General features: G+C 50.0%; 1 protein-coding gene and 1 long non-coding RNA gene across 2 annotated transcripts; one reads left to right on the top strand and one right to left on the bottom strand.

The window, feature by feature from the left end:
* Positions 1 to 1,080: 1,080 nt before the first annotated feature.
* On the top strand, positions 1,081 to 18,664 carry PCDH12 (protocadherin 12). The gene is made up of 4 exons (XM_015141096.3): positions 1,081 to 7,289; positions 10,978 to 11,075; positions 13,011 to 13,162; positions 16,752 to 18,664. Exons 1-4 carry the CDS (start codon positions 4,410 to 4,412, stop codon positions 17,174 to 17,176), a joined length of 3,555 nt encoding a protein of 1,184 aa, XP_014996582.3. The 5' UTR covers positions 1,081 to 4,409; the 3' UTR covers positions 17,177 to 18,664.
* Positions 10,501 to 16,635, bottom strand: LOC106998974 (uncharacterized). The gene is made up of 3 exons (XR_001445580.3): positions 15,689 to 16,635; positions 12,984 to 13,250; positions 10,501 to 12,660 (listed from the first exon to the last, which is right to left on the bottom strand). It is a non-coding gene; the product is annotated as an uncharacterized LOC106998974 (long non-coding RNA).
* Positions 18,665 to 19,938: the final 1,274 nt, after the last annotated feature.

Raw genomic sequence — 19,938 nt, 5'->3', positions numbered from 1 at the left:
CAACAAAGTCCACAAATTGCCCTGCTAGGAGCAGATAACCCAAAACATCTACCTGAGTCTCCCAGTCAAGATTCCTGGTCTGACTAGGAATCTAACTTTAATAAGATCTTCCTGAAAAAAGATGCTGAGCTTGGATGGTCCAACCACCTTTCTATCTGGGATGAGCTGGAGGATACTTCTTGGCTTCCCCAAAGCTGCCTTGGTGGTGATGCTGTGGCAGCCACAGGGAGATTCAGGAGCAGCCAGCCTGGAAGACCTGAGCCCTGGAAGTGGGCAGCCAGCCCAGCAGGACATTCGTTGGGGCGAAGTGTGATCTCAGCCTTCATTCAGCTGACCTGGGAGTCCTCCAAGGGCCAGAGTCATACCCAACTCGTCTGACCCCTCAAGGTTCCTTAGGACTCCAGGTGTTTTAAGAAAATTCTCTGACTCCCCACCCTTCCCACTTCACCCCTCAGCCCTCCCTGTGGTTAAGAACTCAAGTGTGAACAACCCCAAAGTTGGTGGTTAGTGAGGCATTCAAGCACAAACTCTAATCCTGCCCTTTTTAAAAAAATATTTTGGACTTGAGAGAGGCTGTCCTCAATTGTTTCAAACCTATTTCAGAGTACCTCCACTCCTTCAAACCTATTTTCAAAACTCAGGAAAACGTCGCCTTTCCAGACGAACTCTAGTGACAGCTCCATTCACCCCTTGGCATTTGACTGCTAAAGATCAGCTGACCCCTGTAGCCAGAAGGAGGAGAGAAACTTACTAAACAGGGACCTCGTTCCCAGAGGTGATCACCTTAAAAAAGTCTGGGGCCTTGTTTGCCAGCTTTGAAATTTCAAAGGGTTATCTTAGCTTCATGCCCCCAGTGTGAAAAAAACAAACAAACTTCAGTAAGATCTTCCTGGTGGTTATCTTCATAGGTGGTTACCTATGAAATCTACATTCAAACTTTCTTGTGACCTATGCATCATTTTTTGGCATTCACATTCCCCGTCAAAACACACACACACACACACACACACGCACACACACACATACCAGATATATAACTGCATGTAAGATATATATACATAAAACAACGTCCTCCGAAGAATATAAATGTTAACACAAGTAAAATTATCATGAATTCCATAACTCCTTCTGTGGCCTTGGTCCGCGTTAGGTTTTCCATTAAGAGATACTATTGTCACCCGTGAGTAGCTTCTCCTGTTGTGTTCTTCTGTGCAGCACGGGGCTGGAGCTGTGGATATTCATGAACCCCAGGAATCATGAACCCCAGGCACCCACTTCCTGTCTTCGTGGCTGTCCCCGTGGCTGACCCTGGTCCCTGCCTCTGTGCGGTTTTCTCTACCTTTGGCCACCAGATGGCGCTCTGGAAACGAGTTTTCTGCATCAAAGCTCCCCTGCATTACTCTCAACTAGGCTCCCTCCCTCTTCTCTGTTCCCTTCCAAGTCATTTTCCAGGGTGCAGCCAAAAGGCCTTTCTGGAGGGTACATCTGTGTGATCTTGGGCAAGTTACCTAACGCTCTGTGCTCAGCATCTTCAATGTGATGGCATGGCTGTGTGTCATGAGAGGATGTAAGCAAAGCACTCAGGACAAAGCCTGGCATGTGGTCGCTGTTCTCATTATCCTGTGTTGAGCTTTTCAAAAGCGCCCCACGACCTTCAGGACAAGGTCTAAATTCTTAGCCATGGGAACCCAGGCCACTGCATCATTTGAGGACCCCTGCTTATGTCCCCCGCCCTACCTTCCTCCCTACGCTACTGCACCAACCCTCTTGCAACACAGCCGGGAGCCAGCCTACCCACCTCGGGGCCTTTGCCCATTTTGCTGCCACCACCAGCTTTGCCTCTCCCCTGCCCATTCAACTTCCTCGGGCTCACTCCTCCAGGTCCGTCAGGATTCAGCATGTGCCCTCCATGAGGAGCTTCCCAGACCCCCAGGCCTGATTCCAGAGCCACTCCACTGGCCTCTCGCCTTTCATTTTCCCTGCCCCCACCTGCGACTGTCAGCCCCCTGCCTTGTTCACTGTCAGGCACACAGGGGGACAAATGTGGGGCGAACAGTGAGGCTGTCACATGGGCTAACTGCCAGCAGGGGGCAATGGGCACCCTTGTGTCCCTGAGCTCCCAGGGGCTCCTAGTAGCTTTGGCAGCACCTTGCTCACACCAAGCTGAGGGAGACCTGAGAAATGGGATTCCTGCCAAAGAGGCAAAAAAAAAAAAAGTGAAGGGACAAATGCAAGGCCATCTTTGCCATTTGCATATGAGGCATAAAACCTGGAAGATAACAAAAGGCAAAATCATAGTCCCGATGTGCTGAGTGCTTTCTCTGAGCCAGGCCCTGCGCTGAGTCCTTACCCCACCTTGTGAGATGGATGACAGCCCTCAGAGAAGGAAACAGAGGCTGGGAGAGGTTAAGGCCCTTGTGCAGTGTCTCAGAGCTTGTGAGTGGCCTGTCTGTCTCCAGGACCATGATATAGGAGGTGGCCCTGGATTCAGGCCACTTGCTATGGTTTAACGGGTTTCAGTGAAATAGTTGGGAAACCTCAGGAGTGGGATATGGAGTTAAAGGAAAGAAAAGCCAGAGAGAAAGAGAAGGAGTGCAGGTGACTGTCCCTTAGCCACCTCAGTCCTGAGGGCCACAGGCTTCCATGCCAATAAGCCCTGACTAGTGCCACTTGGGTCCAAACATGGCACCTCTGGCCCCAAGGGCTTAGTAGCAAACACCCATCTAGGGAAGTTGGTCTTCATTCTCATCACCTCAAATGCTTCACAAGCCTCAGGGATCAACCGTGAAGTGGGTATAAGGCTGGGAGAATGCTGGGGGCAGCAAATTGAAGGGCATAATGAGAAGCAGTAAGGCCACCTCAAAGCTCACCCAAGCAAACTGCACATTCACCTCCTTCCTTACTGAATTTTACCTTATGAGGAGGTGAGTGGGAGGGAGGGCATCCCTTAAAACATCTAAAAGGAGAGTTGGGTTCAGCAAAGGAGTTGTGCTTCACGGTACTCTTATAAACAGAACTGGGGAGAGAAGAATTGGAGGAAGGGGGAAAGACATAGATGAAAGGGAGGGGAAGGTGTGGGAGAGGGAAATGTATAAAAGCTTCCAAGAGGAGTGGGAGGCTGGGGGTTCCCCAGACAGAGACTCAGGCTGGACCAGATGCAGAGAACAATGGACTTCAAGGCTGGAGGGGGGGCGGGGGCTGAAGGGAAGCAGGAGGAGAGCCACACAGTCAAGTCACACGGGTTCTTGCAGCTTTTGGAATCAAGACCATGGGCACCCTCATAGATCAGTGTGGGCAGGGACTGCCCCAGGGCCAATACAAGATCCAGAGGTAGCCATAGGGTGTGACAAGTTGTGCAGATTACAACACTCATCCCTTGCAATAACGTCACTGCCTGTGACACGGGGCCAGGCCCAGGCCAAAGCCCTTCATGCATCATTTCGTTTAATCCTCACAGTTTCCCGCTGAAAGGGCTACTATTCTTACTCCCATCCCCACTCTACAGATGAGGTAATGGAGGCCCAGAGAGGTTAAGTGACTTGTCCCAGATGACACAGCTGGTAAGTTGCAAAATCAGAATTTGAACTCAGGCAGTTTAGCTCTGATGGCTGCTCTGTTAATCACAGCTGCAGTGAGACAAAAACAGGTGATCAGGGCAGAGTCAAGACAGAGAGGTAAACAAGAGTGGGAAAAAGACAGGCGTGAGAGGGGAACAATGGGGGAAAAGATAGGAACAAAGAGAGTTGGGGAAGGGGAGAGAAACAGGAAACATGACTTGCCCGGGAGGGGCATCAGTCCGCTTGCAAGCAGGTGGAGGCTCAAGTTTTCTGCTCACTTGGTGATGCAGAGGCTCCCTTTCCCTCAGCAGCAGCCTTGCTGCATGGACAGCAGCTTCCCATCTGGCCTGTCCCCGGAGCCCCAGCCTCATCCTCCTCAGTGGCAGGCCACTTAGCTTCACAGGAAATGCTCTTTCTCTAATTGGCATTGAAAACTCACAGCCCTCCCTTTTCCTGTAGGTGGGGTTTCCATAGGAAAAAGCTGCTTCTCTGTTTCCCCAGCCTAGCAACTGTTTGGAAGTCAGAGTCCCACATCCTGCTCAACTGGGTCAGGTCCCTCTTAGACCAGCTCTTGTCCATCATTTGCTGAAGTGGACCAGCTAGTTCCCCTGTAGGGGTCTATCCTGGCAATTCTTGATCGGCGTTTGGATATCTCAGATCGCTTCCGATGAAGATGGCCTTGCCTGGGGGTCCTGCTTGTTCCATCATCATCTAACTATGGGACAAGGTTGTGCCAGCAGGTCCGGGGGAAGGAGCACAGGGCTGATTGAGCCATCCAGGAAACACTGGAGGACTTGTCCAGGCTTGAAAGAACTCTAGCAGTTTCTGAATGTGGCCCACTTGGTGGTAAGCATGATGCAACTTCTGCAACTTCTGCTGGGGCTTTTGGGGCCAGGTGGCTACTTCTTTCTTTTAGGGGATGGTCAGGAGGTAACCACTCTCACAGTGAAATACCAAGTGTCAGAGGAAGTGCCATCTGGCACAGTGATCGGGAAGCTGTCCCAGGAGCTGGGCCGGGAGGAGAGGCAGAGGCAAGCTGGGGCTGCCTTCCAGGTGTTGCAGCTGCCTCAGGCGCTCCCCATTCAGGTGGACTCTGAGGAAGGCTTGCTCAGCACAGGTAGGCGGCTGGATCGAGAGCAGCTATGCCGACAGTGGGATCCCTGCCTGGTTTCCTTTGATGTGCTTGCCACAGGGGATTTGGCTCTGATCCACGTGGAGATCCAAGTGCTGGACATCAATGACCACCAGCCACGGTTTCCCAAAGGCGAGCAGGAGCTGGAAATCTCTGAGAGCGCCTCTCTGCGCACCCGGATCCCCCTGGACAGAGCTCTTGACCCAGACACGGGCCCTAACACCCTGCACACCTACACTCTGTCTCCCAGTGAGCACTTTGCCTTGGATGTCATTGTGGGCCCTGATGAGACCAAACACGCAGAACTCGTAGTAGTGAAGGAGCTGGACAGGGAAATCCATTCATTTTTTGATCTGGTGTTAACTGCCTATGACAATGGGAACCCCCCCAAGTCAGGCACCAGCTTGGTCAAGGTCAACGTCTTGGACTCCAATGATAATAGCCCTGTATTTGCTGAGAGTTCACTGGCACTAGAAATCCAAGAAGATGCTGCCCCTGGTACTCTTCTCATAAAACTGACTGCCACGGACCCTGACCAAGGCCCCAATGGGGAGGTGGAGTTCTTCCTCAGTAAGCACATGCCTCCAGAGGTGCTGGACACCTTCAGTATTGATGCCAAGACAGGCCAGGTCATTCTGCGTCGACCTCTAGACTATGAAAAGAACCCTGCCTACGAGGTGGATGTCCAGGCAAGGGACCTGGGTCCCAATCCCATCCCAGCCCATTGCAAAGTTCTCATCAAGGTTCTGGACGTCAATGACAACATCCCAAGCATCCATGTCACATGGGCCTCCCAGCCATCACTGGTGTCAGAAGCTCTTCCCAAGGACAGTTTTATTGCTCTTGTCATGGCAGATGACTTGGATTCAGGAAACAATGGTTTGGTCCACTGTTGGCTGAGCCAAGAGCTGGGCCACTTCAGGCTGAAAAGAACTAATGGCAACACATACATGTTGCTAACCAATGCCACACTGGACAGAGAGCAGTGGCCCAAATATACACTCACTCTGTTAGCCCAAGACCAAGGACTGCAGCCCTTATCAGCCAAGAAACAGCTCAGCATTCACATCAGTGACATCAACGACAACGCACCTGTGTTTGAGAAAAGCAGGTACGAAGTCTCCACACGGGAAAACAACGTACCCTCTCTTCACCTCATTACCATCAAGGCTCATGATGCAGACTTGGGTATTAATGGAAAAGTCTCATACCGCATCCATGATTCCCCAGTTGCTCACTTAGTAGCTATTGACTCCAACACAGGAGAGGTCACTGCTCAGAGGTCACTGAACTATGAAGAGATGGCCGGCTTTGAGTTCCAGGTGATCGCAGAGGACAGCGGGCAACCCATGCTTGCATCCAGTGTCTCTGTGAGGGTCAGCCTCTTGGATGCCAATGATAATGCCCCAGAGGTGGTCCAGCCTGTGCTCAGCGATGGAAAAGCCAGCCTCTCCGTGCTTGTGAACGCCTCCACAGGCCACCTGCTAGTGCCCATCGAGACTCCCAATGGCTTGGGTCCAGCAGGCACTGACACACCTCCACTGGCCACTCACAGCTCCCGGCCATTCCTTTTGACAACCATTGTGGCAAGAGATGCAGACTCGGGGGCAAATGGAGAGCCCCTCTACAGCATCCGCAGTGGAAATGAAGCCCACCTCTTCATCCTCAGCCCCCATGCAGGGCAGCTGTTCGTCAACGTTACCAATGCCAGCAGCCTCATTGGGAGTGAGTGGGAGCTGGAGATAGTGGTAGAGGACCAGGGAAGCCCCCCTTTACAGACCCGAGCCCTGTTGAGGATCATGTTTGTCACCAGTGCTGACCACCTGAGGGACTCAGCCCGCAAGCCTGGGGCCTTGAGCATGTCGATGCTGACAGTGATCTGCCTGACTGTACTGCTGGGCATCTTCGGGTTGATCCTGGCTTTGTTCATGTCCATCTGCCGGACAGAGAAGAAGGACAACAGGGCCTACAACTGTCGGGAGGCCGAGTCCACCTACCGCCAGCAGCCCAAGAGGCCCCAGAAACACATTCAGAAGGCAGACATCCACCTCGTGCCTATGCTCAGGGGTCAGGCAGGTGAGCCTTGTGAAGTCGGGCAGTCCCACAAAGACGTGGACAAGGAGGCGATGATGGAAGCAGGCTGGGACCCCTGCCTTCAGGCCCCCTTCCACCTCACCCCGACCCTGTACAGGACGCTACGTAATCAAGGCAACCAGGGAGCACCGGCGGAGAGCCGAGAGGTGCTGCAAGACACCGTCAATCTGCTTTTCAACCATCCCAGGCAGAGGAACGCCTCCCGGGAGAACCTGAACCTTCCCGAGCCCCAGCCTGCCACAGGCCAGCCACGTTCCAGGCCTCTGAAAGTTGCAGGCAGCCCCACAGGGAGGCTGGCTGGAGACCAGGGCAGTGAGGAGGCTCCACAGAGCCCACCAGCCTCCTCTGCAACCCTGAGACGGCAGCGACATCTCAATGGCAAAGTGTCCCCTGAGAAAGAATTAGGGCCCCGTCAGATCCTGCGGAGTCTGGTCCGGCTGTCTGTGGCTGCCTTCGCCGAGCGGAACCCCGTGGAGGAGCTCACTGTGGATTCTCCTCCTGTTCAGGTACCTGGGGCATGGGCAGCTCTTTCTCTGGTCACTCCTGACCACCAGAAACAGCATCAGACACCCCCGTAACCTGCACAGTCCTCATGTTTCTTCCTTAGGCTCACCTGGTACTTTTTGATGCTTTGGATAGCAGTGGTTCAGGGCACAGCTTTGTGACTGGCTGAACTTAGCTGTGTGATCCTAGGCAAATTCCTTACTGTCTCTGGGCCTTAGTTGTCTTATCTGTAAATTAGAAATGATAGTAAGAGTATCTACCTCGTAGAGTTGTCCAGAGGATTTGATCAATTAGTTCCTACAAGGCATTTATGGTGCCTCACAAGTAGACACACAGCAAAGGTAGTGACTAAGAGTATAAGCTTTGGGCAAGGTTGCCTGAGTTCAAATCCTAGCTCCACTTCTTCCTAGCTCTGAACCACAGGGGAAGTTAACTTCTCTGTTGAAAGATGTCTGTGTTAACAGCACCCATCTTCTAAGTTTGCTTGAAGATAAAATGAGTGAATGCTCTTAATGCCTGTAGAACAGCGTCCATCTGACATGTAGTCAGTACTCAGCAAATTATTGCTATTCCTTCCTCAAAGCACTTCTCCATCTCCACTCTCTGCCTGCCCTCATCTCATCTGGGCAACCTCCCTATGAAGAAGGCCAGGATAGGCATCATTGCACCCAAACCCAGGTGTAGCAAATAATTTGTCTGAGACCCCAGAGCTTTCTGGCTGGGCCTGCAGGATGCGGCAGAGGAAATAACCTTAGAACTTTGCAGTTAGGCAGATTGGGATTCAAATTTCAACAGTCACTTAGGAGCTGGGCAACCTTGTACACATCCTTCAACATCTGAGCCTCATTTTCCTCATCTATAAAATGCGGACTATGAGCCCAAACTTACCCTGTGTCTGCCTCCTTAGAGTGTGAGGTCTAAATGGGATGATGAGTGACAAAATGTCTAAGGACCTGGGATTTTCTAGACACAAGTGTGGAAACCTTTTCAGGGATGATGCCTGATCTCACACCCATATCTGCTTCTGTGAACCTCAGATATTTTCACTGTGCCAGGCTGCCTGCCCAAGGCACACCTCTATTTGGCCAGGCCATCAGTTCATGTTTCCTGTGAAGCAAAACACAGTTTCCTTCCCTTACTCCCTCCTCAGGAAGCCACCTGGAGATGGCCCAGCTGTTCTCTTAGGAATCTTGCCCTGGAATCAGTGCAGACCCAGAGGTTGCCAGAGCCAACCACTAATTTATCTTTCCATTCATCCATCCATTGATCAGGTGCTTTTTGGATAAACTCTGTGCTGAGCACTGTGCTGGCTGCTGGTAGACAGGACAACAGAGAATAGGCACCGTGGGTGGCCCCACTGAGGTGACAGAAAGAAAGGTGCCCATTTGGGATCAACTTGAGGCTGCTTGCCCAATGCTCATATCTTTCCAGCAGCACAGAGAGTCAGATCTGAGTTTAAATTCCAGCCCTCCCACTAACTTCTATGTAGCCCCTGTAAGCCTCCAATTCCACCTCTGCAAAATGGCCATAATGGTATCTCTTCCCTTAGGCTGTTGTAAGAATTAAGGGAGATTGGCCGGGCGCGGTGGCTCAAGCCTGTAATCCCAGCACTTTGGGAGGCCGAGACGGGAGGATCATGAGGTCAAGAGATCGAGACCATCCTGGCTAACACGATGAAACCCCATCTCTACTAAAAAATACAAAAAAATAGCCGGGCGAGGTGGCAGGCACCTATAGTCCCAGCTACTTGGGAGGCTGAGGCAGGAGAATGGCGTAAACCCGGGAGGTGGAGCTTGCAGTGAGCTGAGATTCGGCCACTGCACTCCAGCCTGGGCGACAGAGCGAGACTCCGTCTCAAAAAAAAAAAAAAAGAATTAAGGGAGATTATATGACACTGGACAATCATTGTTTATCATGGGATCTATTAATAAGCTCATTTAAATCTCATAACCCACCATATGATCTGGGTCTCATTAATATTCACTTTTTTACTGTTGAGGAAACTGAGGCTCAGAATGCTTAAGTAATTCCTCAAGGCCACATTGATGGGAACTGGGGCAGGGGCATATTTGGGATTTGAACCTGAGTCTGACTGATTTGAATCTGGGCTGTAACTGTGAAGTGACTCTGAATGACAGTGCTCAGCATAGGGATTGGCATGTAGGGAGTCATGTCATGAAATGCCAGCTGTCACTTGAGCAAAGGGTGGCAGGTATCTTAGGAGGGCTTCTGGGCCTGGGCTGGGAGGTGGGATCTTCCCTGAGGCAGGCAATGAGACCCTGAGTCTCCCAAGTCACAGTGAAACCCCAGTCCTGGCCATCTCCTCTTCCAACTCTCCTCTGAGGTTGACACTTCCTACCTCAAGCTGCACCGAGGGGCACGGTGGACCTCCTAAGGGAGGAATGGGGGTGGACCCAGGAGGTTGAAGCAGTGTTTCTAGGAATAACAGTCCAAACTCCTTGCTTTTGCAAAGGATTTTTAACTTTTTCAAACCATTTAATCTTGACAACACCGAGAAGAAGGCTGTATGGGTATTTCTAGCCCCCCATTAGAGATGAGGAAACTGAGGTCTGAGGAGGTCTAAAAGCCTGTCTAACACTATACAATAAGCTACAAATGGCCTTGAACTAGAACTCCGCCTCCCAGGACTTGATCTGTTGCCTTTCCCTCCCAATGGCCTATAGGGTCTGGCCCTGGTAGCTCACCCATCCCCTACTCCATTCTCCAATCTTTCTGAAACTCTGCCTTCTCTTCCAGCCTTTCAGTGTGCAGTGCTTCTGCCTGAAACCACCCCCCTGTCACCATCACCCCTTGCCCAGACCCTCGTTCTCTTTCCACTTGCCAAACTCCTATGGAGCCTTTGGGTCTCAGCAGAGGTGCCTGGCATGTAGTATGAACTCAGTAACATCTGTTGAAATGAATGAATGAACTTAATCCAGTACCACCCCCCTGCTTCCTCCCTGCTCCAAGTTGGGTTAGGGGCCTTCCTCCACTCCCACAGAGCCCCCACTCTTTCCCTACGCCCAGAGGCAACCCCTGTGGTAACCACTCTTCACTGCTCCCCCACTCCCTGTGGGGCTGCCTGCAACCTTCACCTCCTGACAGATATGACCATGCTGAGGGCAGCAGCTGGGTCTCCTTCTCCTTCTTACTCCCATTGCAACCATCCTGCCTGGCACTTATTAAGTACTTGTTGAATGAATGAATGAAAAGATGAATAAATGAATAATTTAATGACACCATTTTGCCTTCTCTACAACATAGTCTTACATCTGGTCAACAAAAATCGACCAAATGTCCAAATACTGCTAAAGGGGAACATAACTCTTTAAGATAATCTTTATCAAAGTGACAACAAATTGATGGTCAGGAAATGCCTTTTTCACCCCTATCTCTCAGAGTCCACCAGGCGCAGGACACTCGGAGGAATGAGTGTGAGGGGATGGGCCCAGAGGGTCCTCTTGCTCTCCTTCAGACACTCAGGTCCTGGGGTGACATGACAGAGCAGGGGACCTGCCTGCCCAGGTCCCTGTCTCTGCCACTGGGCACCATCCCCCATCTGATCACACAAACATCTGAAGCCAGAGGAAAGACTATAAAAAGAAAGCACCGGCATTGAGGGAAACATCCGGCGAGGAAGTGTGCTGAGTCGGAATTGTGTGGAGTCAACAGATTTTTCCTGTCTTGTAGCAAATCTCCCAGCTGCTGTCCTTGCTGCATCAGGGCCAATTCCAGCCGAAACCAAACCACCGAGGAAATAAGTACTTGGCCAAGCCAGGAGGCAGCAGGTAAGCAGCACGTAGCCCCCACAGGCATCTCATGGCCCCTACTGGCTGCCCCTCATCTCTGCAGCCTCTGTGAGTGAGGAAGGGTGAGCCCATCCCAGACACCGGTCCCCTGGGAGGGTGCAGCAGACAGCATCCATCCTCCCACCCTGGGAGGCTTGGTCATGGGGTGACTGTATTGATAGTATTTACACGACCTAGAAGTCCTATAGGACTATCAAGATGTATTAATAAATACTATCAATACAGTAGTCACCAAGGAAATGACTTCATCGCTGAGGCTCGATTCGTCCCCTGATTACAGAGGTGCTGTAAATTGCCTTTATATCTGTAACTGTCACCTCTCTTTCTCTGGGCCCATAAACGTAATATGAAGGCTCCCCACTAAAGACATGGATATGTGGGCGTGTCCCTTTGGGCAATCCTAGAATTGAAGAGCCCTTAAGAGAACATCCAATCCAACTTCTTGTTATGGATGGATAAACTGAGGCTCTGGATAGTTTGATTCAAACCAGCTATGTAAACTTGAGCAAGTGAGATAATCTCTCAGGACCTTGGTTTCCCCATCTGTAAAATAGAAGCCATCCCATTTCCCTTGTAGTAATGGGGTGAGAATTTCATGATCAATTGTATTCTAAGCCCATAGCCCAGGACTGACGCATAGTAGGTGCACACACAACGCTAACTCCTTTCCCCTTGAAGCAATTTTGCTAAAGGTCATGTAACAAGTGAGTGGCAAAGCTGGGACCAGCTCTCAGAGTTCTGGACTCCTGCATCAGTGCTCTTGCCCTGACAACTTATAGCTTCTTTTTACAAGGATGGCAAGAGGTAGTGTACGGCAGGGGTGAGTCCACACACTCCAGAGTCACACTGGCCTGGATTTGAATTCTTGCTTTATCTCTTAATCTACGGGGACCTTGGGAACCTGCAAAATCTTCACAAGTCTTGGTTTTCTCATTTGTACAATGGGGTGATTGAAGAGAACCCTTTACAGGTGTGGAAGGTTTGAATGAGACGGTGCATGGACCTTGCATCACATGAGGCCTGACTCAGACTCACTGCTTAATAAACATTAGTTGTCATTATCACCCACACACTTGCCACCTCCCTGCTCATTTCTTCACAGCAGCAGAAAGGGCTACAGGGGGAAAAAATCCCAAACAAACAGAAAGGACTCCTACGCCTTAAAACCCCTCAGAAGCCTTTCCACCTGCTGGGATGAGGGTCCAGGCCTGTCCCCAAGTGTCCATGGGAGAGAGGGGCCAGGATGGAGACAGCAGGAGACTGGGATGCAGGTAGCAGATTCTGAGCAGCTTTAGGCTGCCTCACTCCAGCTGCACCCTCCATAGGTCTGTTCTTCTGGCCTAGGTTTTGGCCTAAAGTAGGAAGGAAGGAATGTTCAGTCATTCATTAAGTGTTGATTCAGCACCCACTGTGTGCCACGCCCTGTTCTGAGCATCAGTGAGCGAGCAGGGAATGAGACAGGCAAAAATCCCAGCCTTGCTGGAGCTCTTCTTCTATGGATGGATGGACGGCTGCACTGGCTCCACTGAGGTTTACTAAACTCCTCCTGTGTGCCAGGAAATACCTAGGCATGGGAGGAGCAACAAGAATGATATCAATGAACTCATCTTCACTTCTGTCTGCTGAGTGCTTACAATGTGCCAGGCTCTGTGGTAGGCCCCTTTACCTACAGCGTCTCATTTTACCCTCACAATACCCTGTGAGGTGGGTGTTATTTATTACTCTCATTTTACAGATGAGGAAACAGAGTAAGAGGAGGGCTGGAATCACATGATCCAGGTTGGTCTGACTGCAGAGGCCAGGCTGTGAATCCAGTTCCCTATACGGGTAAATGAATGCAAACATAAATGGGCATGAATGAATGGATCTATATAGGAATGTCCTTACCCGTGGACTGGCTGGTTTCTTTTGTAGGAGTGCAATCACAGACACAGATGGCCCGAGTGCGAGGGCTGGAGGCCAGACAGACCCAGAACAGGAGGAAGGGCCTTTGGATCCTGAAGAGGACCTCTCTGTGAAGCAATTGCTAGAAGAAGAGCTGTCAAGTCTGCTGGACCCCTGCACAGGTAGGGACCTCCTAGAGTCACCTTGCCCCATGGTGTCCAGGCTTCAGAGTTGTACTCCAATCCACTGCAGGGAAAAGCCATTCTGTTTCTGTGGAGGAACATCAGCAACATTTAACTTCCCTTTCACCCTTGCAGCCTCAGAAAGTATTTTAAAGACTGGGTTCTACTTTGATTTCTTTTTTAGACAGGGTCTTGCTTTGTCACCCAGGCTGGAGTAGAGTGGCGTGATCACAGGGTGATCACAACTCACTGCAGCATTGACCTCCTGGGCTCAGGTGATCCTCCCACCTTGGCCTCCCAAGTAGCTGGGACTACAGGTGAGCACCACCACATCTCGCTAAGTTTTGATTTTTTTTTTTTTTTGGTAGGGACAGGGATTCACATGTTGCCCAGGCTGGTCTCCAACTCCTGGGCTCAAGCAATCCGCCCACCTCAGCCTCCCAAAGTGCTGGCGTTAGAGGCATGAGCAACCTGTAATCAAAGCCAAAGTAGGCACCCGGCCTACTTTGATTATTCATTTTAAAAATCACTGTAAGAATAGTGAACATGCCAGGCACAGTGGAAGCATCTTATGTACATGATCTCATTTAAGCCTCCAGCCAATCTCCTCAAGTAGATAATTATTACCTTGAATTTACAGATGAGAAAACCGAGGCTCAAAAAAATCGAGTAGCCGTCCCAGAGTCACCCAGCTCACCAGTGATCGAAGGGGAGCCAAACCCTGAGCCAGCCTGTCCTCTATGGACTTCTTACCACTCATTTGCGTCTGGTGTGTTTTAATACCCTTTCGCCCTGGGAACCAGGTCAACTCTTTAACATGCTAACAATTGCAATTAAAACAAAAAGAATTTTGCAGACAAACAATTAGCTTTGACAATAAATACATAATGTGAATTTGAATTCAAGAATCTGCTAGCGCCCCCTGCCCCTGCTACGGACATTGGTCAGCCTTCTTTGGTAACACACCCCACAGCGGACCATCCCTGTGCTGTGGTTTTCTATCTATGTAGTTAACACTGTTTCTCATGTGCTCCATCTGGCTGCAGACACATTGAAGGCACGGCAGGGACTTCTCTCCCTGGTTAAAAAAATATTGCTAATAGTTATTGGGCACTTTCTATGTGCTAGGCCCTGTTCTAAGTACCTCATGAGAAAATCTTATGAGATAGGGACTATTCATTATCCCCACTTCATAAAGGAAAAATGTGAGGGTCAGGGGTGTTTAATAATTTGCCCAAGGTTGTGCAGCTCATGGATAGTTATTAACACAGGCAGTGTGGCTCTAAATTTTAGAGCTGTGTTGTTCAATGCGGTAGTCACTAGCCACATGTGGCTATTTAACTTTAAATGAATTAAAGTTAAATAAAATGAAATATTCAGTTCTTCTACCATATCGGCCACATTTCAAGTGCTCAATAGCTACGTATGGCTGGGGGATATAGCTTTGGATTCTATCTCTATTCATCAGCTCTGGCTGGAACCTGTGGGGTCAGTTCCCACACGGTCCTGCTTGCCCATAGCACAAAGGGTACTGAACACAGGAGCACTGTAAGGAGTGGGGGGTAAGGAAAGAGGAGGGGCAGAAAAGCCTTTGCCGCTCACAGGCTGGACTGCCATGGGGAGACTGGGATCTTGCTGCTTCAGATTGCTTCAGATTTGCTGCTTCAGATTCAGATTGCCCCACTTGAGAATGTGACCATGATAATGTTTTACTGGTTGCATGAACTCATTGAACCTCACAACAACTCCACAAGATAAGTACTACTGTCTCACCACTTCCTAAGAGGAAACGGGAGCTTAGAGAGGTTAAGCCATCTTCCCAAGGTCACACACACTGCCCCTAAGCGGCAAAGCTGGGAAATCAAACCCGGGTTGGCCCAGCGCCCACCTGCAGCTAGAACTGGTGGGTAATGCTGGGTGAATTCAGCATCACTTTTCAGCTGTTCTCATACGCCCCAGCGATTTTCTCATTCCAAGCTTCACTCCTTCTGAAGCTCTCTGATCCGTGTACAAGGAAAGGCCTGATTCTACACCACCAAGAGTTCCATCCAACCTTATAGCCTCGGAGTCTCAAGAAACTAAGGTTTGCATTTCCCAGATGTTGAAGGTGAATATTTATGTTCATTCAATCATTCAACAAACATTCACTAAGTCCCAGGCATGGGGCTAAACCCAAGGATCCTGTAGGGCAGGAGCCCAACACTGTCTCACAACCTGCACAGTCCAGAATGCAAGACAGAGATTCATTTATCAGTACAAAAAATGACTACCCGTACTTCAGAATAACTTTTTCAAATTACATAAGTAGAATACAGAAAAACATAGATAAACAAAAAGAGAACGGATTGCTTTTGCCCAGAGGTAATTTCAGTTAACATTTTGACATATCTCCTTCCAGTCTTTTATTCTGTGCACAGATTTTAAAGTAACTCACTTTAGGCAAACATTAGATAAATGTTAAGTAGATGTTGTGCTTTTTTTTTTTTAATTTTTTTTAAGACACTGTTTCTTAACTATAAGACTTACAGTTTCTTTCCTCTGGCTTGGTCTCTACCACCAGGCCTGGGACTGGTTTCTTGAAACAGGATTTTCTGTTGAAGGGATGGGAAAAGAAGTGTGACTGTGGCATTGCAAATGTAGGGGCCAGTTTTTTGAATTCCCAGCCACCAGGCTGACTTGCCACCACCACTACCCCAGTCCCTCTCCTGGGACAGCCCTTGGACAGGCAGCCCCTCCCCAGCCTGACTCTAGGCCAGGGTTTCCGGCAGCTTGAGAGATGATGTTGAGGAGGATTTGCGGATCGGGGGCCAGGTGATAACAGTGCAGACCTTAGGTAGCCTGGGAATTCCAGAGGCCCCAGCTGGGCACCTGGAGTATCCAGAGGGACGAAGGGCCAGCTCTTCAGAGAGAGGGTAGGGTGGTGCCATCATAGGAAGGCTTCAAAGTCATCAGACCTGGCATCAAATTGAGGTTTGTTGCCTAGCAGATGTGTGACTTAACTTCTTTCAGCTTCGGTTTCCTCATCCACCAAATGGGGATAATACTCTTGACCTCAAAGGTTTGTGTGGAAGTTAAATAATTATGTAAATTGTTCATCACATAAGTACCTAGTATGTGGTCCCTATTATTATGGATAGGAACAAAGGGCAGCGCCAAGTCAGGAACTCCAGCCTCGGCTAAGAAAAGGGATTTTTCCCTCCATCCTCAGCTAGTGGAGCCCTGAGGGGAGAAGGCGCCCTGAGGGGTAAAAATCCTGGATGAAATATAGAAGACACTGAGACTGGAAACACACCACAGCCCAGATTGGGAAGTTCTTTAGAAAAAGGCTAATTCCTGCTTCTAGGCCTTCTCCTCCTCCTGCTGCTTCCCCACTCGGTTCGCCCGGGTGTGTCAGTTGACTGCCTTCCTACCCAGGGAGCTTCCCTGTCAGGGCCTCTTCCTTCCTGTCCCTGTCTGGCCACTCTGTCTGTCCCCTGCCATTTCCCTTCCCTCCTTTGTCCACTGCCCTTGCCCTGCCCATTGCCCCACCCTCACCCGCCTGGTCCTTCCCGGAGCCTGGCCCTCACTGTGTCCCCTGCTCCCCACACAGGTCTGGCCCTGGACCGGCTGAGCGCCCCTGACCCGGCCTGGATGGCGAGACTCTCTTTGCCCCTCACCACCAACTACCATGACAATGTGATCTCCCCGGATGCTGCAGCCACGGAGGAGCCGAGGACCTTCCAGACGTTCGGCAAGGCAGAGGCACCAGAGCTGAGCCCAACAGGCACGAGGCTGGCCAGCACCTTTGTCTCGGAGATGAGCTCACTGTTGGAGATGCTGCTGGAACAGCGCTCCGGCATGCCCGTGGAGGCCGCCTCTGAGGCACTGCGGCGGCTCTCGGTCTGCGGGAGGACCCTCAGTCTAGACTTGGCCACCAGTGCGGCCTCAGGCATGAAAGTGCAGGGGGACCCAGGTGGAAAGACGGGGACTGAGGGCAGGAGCAGAGGCAGCAGCAGCAGTGGCAGTTGCCTGTGAACATACCTCGGACGCCTCTGGATCCAAGAATCAGGGGCCTGAGGATCTGGGGACATGAGCTGGTTTCTAAAATCTTATAACTCACTAGCTAGTGGTGGTCTGAGAACTTTAGGGTGACTGATGCTACCCCCACAGAGGAGGCAGGAGCCCCAGGACTAACACCTGACTGACCAAAGCAGCCCCTTGTAAGCGGCTCTGAGTCTTTTGGAGGACAGGGACAGTTTGTGGCTGAGGCAAGTGTTTGCTGGCAAAACATATGTAGAGCACAAAGGGTCAGTCCTCTGGCAGAACAGATGCCACGGAGTACCACAAGCAGGAAAGGATGGCCTTCTTGAGTAGCAGGAGTCAGGGGGCTGTACCCTGGGGGTGCCAGGAAATGCTCTCTGACCTACCAATAAAGGAAAAGCAGTGATTCATTCTGCTGTTTGCACCTGTCAAGAGGGAGAAGGGAAGAGTAATAGAGTGAGGGTTCTTTGTCATCCAATCCCTGGCAAGACTGTCACACCGGGCCTGGACAGGCGTGGGGCACCTTGGTACACAGTGACAGGTACACAAATAGCAGACATGTGTGCTCTTAACCCCGTTCCCCTACCACTATGTTACCAACTAATCTGCTTCTCAGCTGCAAAATTAGAGCTAAGAAAGCACAACTATTTATAAAGCATTTCCATGAGCCAGGCACCAGGCTTTACAATAGGATTTAATTTGATTTTCCAACAGTCTTGGGAGGGAGGTATGATTAACCCCATTTCACAGACATTGATTTGGGGCTTGGAGAGGTCAAATGGCTTTCCCAAGATCAAGCAGGGAGTACAGCCAGAGCCAGGATTTGGACCCGGGCTGGCCCAACACCAAAACCCAGGCCTTCAACCTTGACACCGGCCTGCCAACCAAGGAGAGGAGAAGGAAAGGCCCTGGAGGTGAGCTGTTGGCAGCAGTGAACTTGCCCGACAGAGCTCCCTCGGGAAACACTGTTGAAAGGAACATTTCCAAAGTCATGCAGGCCCGCACCTCTCTACATTTCCAAGCACAAGGCAAAAGGAACTTGGATCTGAACTGATGCAGACCCCTGTTCTTTCTGAGCAAGTAGCTCTTCAAGTGCAGATGTCATCTTTCTGGACCCCATTTGCCGGTAAACCTTCCTCTGTTATTGCAGGTTTAGGCTTGTGAATCCCAGAGGACACTGTGTGAACTGGGTCTATGAAATCCGCACTGACAGCAGCCAGCCTTCCAGGGGATGGAGGAGGGAAGAAATAGCAGATATTTTCCCAAGGTTCAGCTTTATAATTTTCTTGGAAATTTCCGAGCAGCCAATCAGCTAGCTTCTAAATAGCGTGGGTCTCTCCTGGACACTGCAGGCAAAAGTTCCTCTATCTGCTCCTCTTTTTGTCCTTTCTTGGAGCTCAGTGCTCATGTTCACTGTTCACAGAAATGGGCCAATTATACTCCCAACTAGGGATAATAGGCCTCATACATACTTGGAATACAGTGTGGTGTCATTATTCCATTATTCCATTTTACAGATGAAGAAAATGAGGCTCCCCAAAGTTATGAGTTTCCGGGGCAGAGTCTCTGGGTTTCTCCTCACCTCACTCTAGGCCAGAGCGATCTCCTTACAGAATCTGTGATTTTCAGGCTGGATCCCAGAACTGTTGGGTTCTGTGGGCCAGTGAGAGAAGCTGGGGGAAACCAAGCAGACAGGCAGGGTCTCCAGCCTGAACAGCCAGGTGCCTGCCACAAAGCAACGCTTGATAAATACCTGTTGAATGGATGTATGAATGAATAAATGTGTCAGTAAATGCTTCAGAGGCCCCTTTTATCCATATTGGAGCTCCAGGTAGGACTTCATTAGAAAAAATGATTGTTATGCAAAAGCAAAGTCTGAGAACCACAGTACTAGAGTAGACCATGGTGACCTCCCAGTTACCAGCAGATTTTCAGTGCTGAGCAGATGTTGGGAGGGTAGAGAGAAGACAGTGGGCATGGGGAGATGACCTGAGGAAGCTGGAATTATAGGTGGCAACTGGATCACTAGACACATGGGACCATTGCATCATTCTAGTTCAAAAGCTATAAATCTGTACTCATTGGGCTCCCTGAATACTAGGTAAAACTTTGTGTCTAGGCATTTTTTTTTTTAGGTAGAAGATACAAAATTCTCATCAGATTCTCTAAAGGAAACTTTGACCTTTAAAAGGTTACGCAGCATTGCTTTAAGATACTATCTAAACATCCACAGACATGGGCAATTGTCATAAGGAGTCTGAACTTTATCTATTTCAACTCTTCATTTTATAGCCAAGAATATAGAAAGAAACGGCAGATGACTTGCCAAAGGCCACCTGGCAGGTTTGTGGAGGAGAGCTTTCCAAATTAAGATGACATTTAACTGAGTGGTTGCTCAAATCAGGATTTGGATCTGGGATTTAGTATGGTGGTCTTTTTAATACGTCAAAGATTCTTAATCTGACGTCCTTGGTTGGACTTCAGGATCTATGAACCTGCTGAACTGCATGCAAAATTGGAAGGATATGCATTTTTTCTATGGAAAGAAGTAGGTGCTTAGATCAGATTCTCAAAGAGATTTAGGGTCCAATTAAGATTAGGAAGCACTACAATCCTCTAGGTCAGCCCTCAGCCCTGCCTTCCCTGCAGAACCTGGAGAACTCATGGGTAGAGCTGCTCCTGTTCTGAACTTTGATCAGAATGGGGGTGTATGTACGTGAGGGACAGTGTTCTCTCCTGCACCATGTATCCCCTCC

This window comes from Macaca mulatta, chromosome 6 (genome assembly GCF_049350105.2).
Source record: "Macaca mulatta isolate MMU2019108-1 chromosome 6, T2T-MMU8v2.0, whole genome shotgun sequence".
NCBI classification, from domain to species: Eukaryota; Metazoa; Chordata; class Mammalia; order Primates; family Cercopithecidae; genus Macaca; species Macaca mulatta.
Note: the sequence above shows the minus strand (reverse complement) of the source record. Positions and strands in the feature narration are given on the sequence as shown.

What these genes read in the sequence shown, in the direction of transcription:
- PCDH12 (XM_015141096.3), top strand. Translation starts at nt 4,410, where the DNA reads ATGATGCAACTTCTGCAACTTCTGCTGGGGCTTTTGGGGCCAGGTGGC. An exon ending in TGGATTCTCCTCCTGTTCAG is followed by an intron (nt 7,290 to 10,977) that starts GTACCTGGGGCA and finishes CCTGTCTTGTAG; the next exon opens with CAAATCTCCCAGCTGCTGTC. An exon ending in TCTGCTGGACCCCTGCACAG is followed by an intron (nt 13,163 to 16,751) that starts GTAGGGACCTCC and finishes CTCCCCACACAG; the next exon opens with GTCTGGCCCTGGACCGGCTG.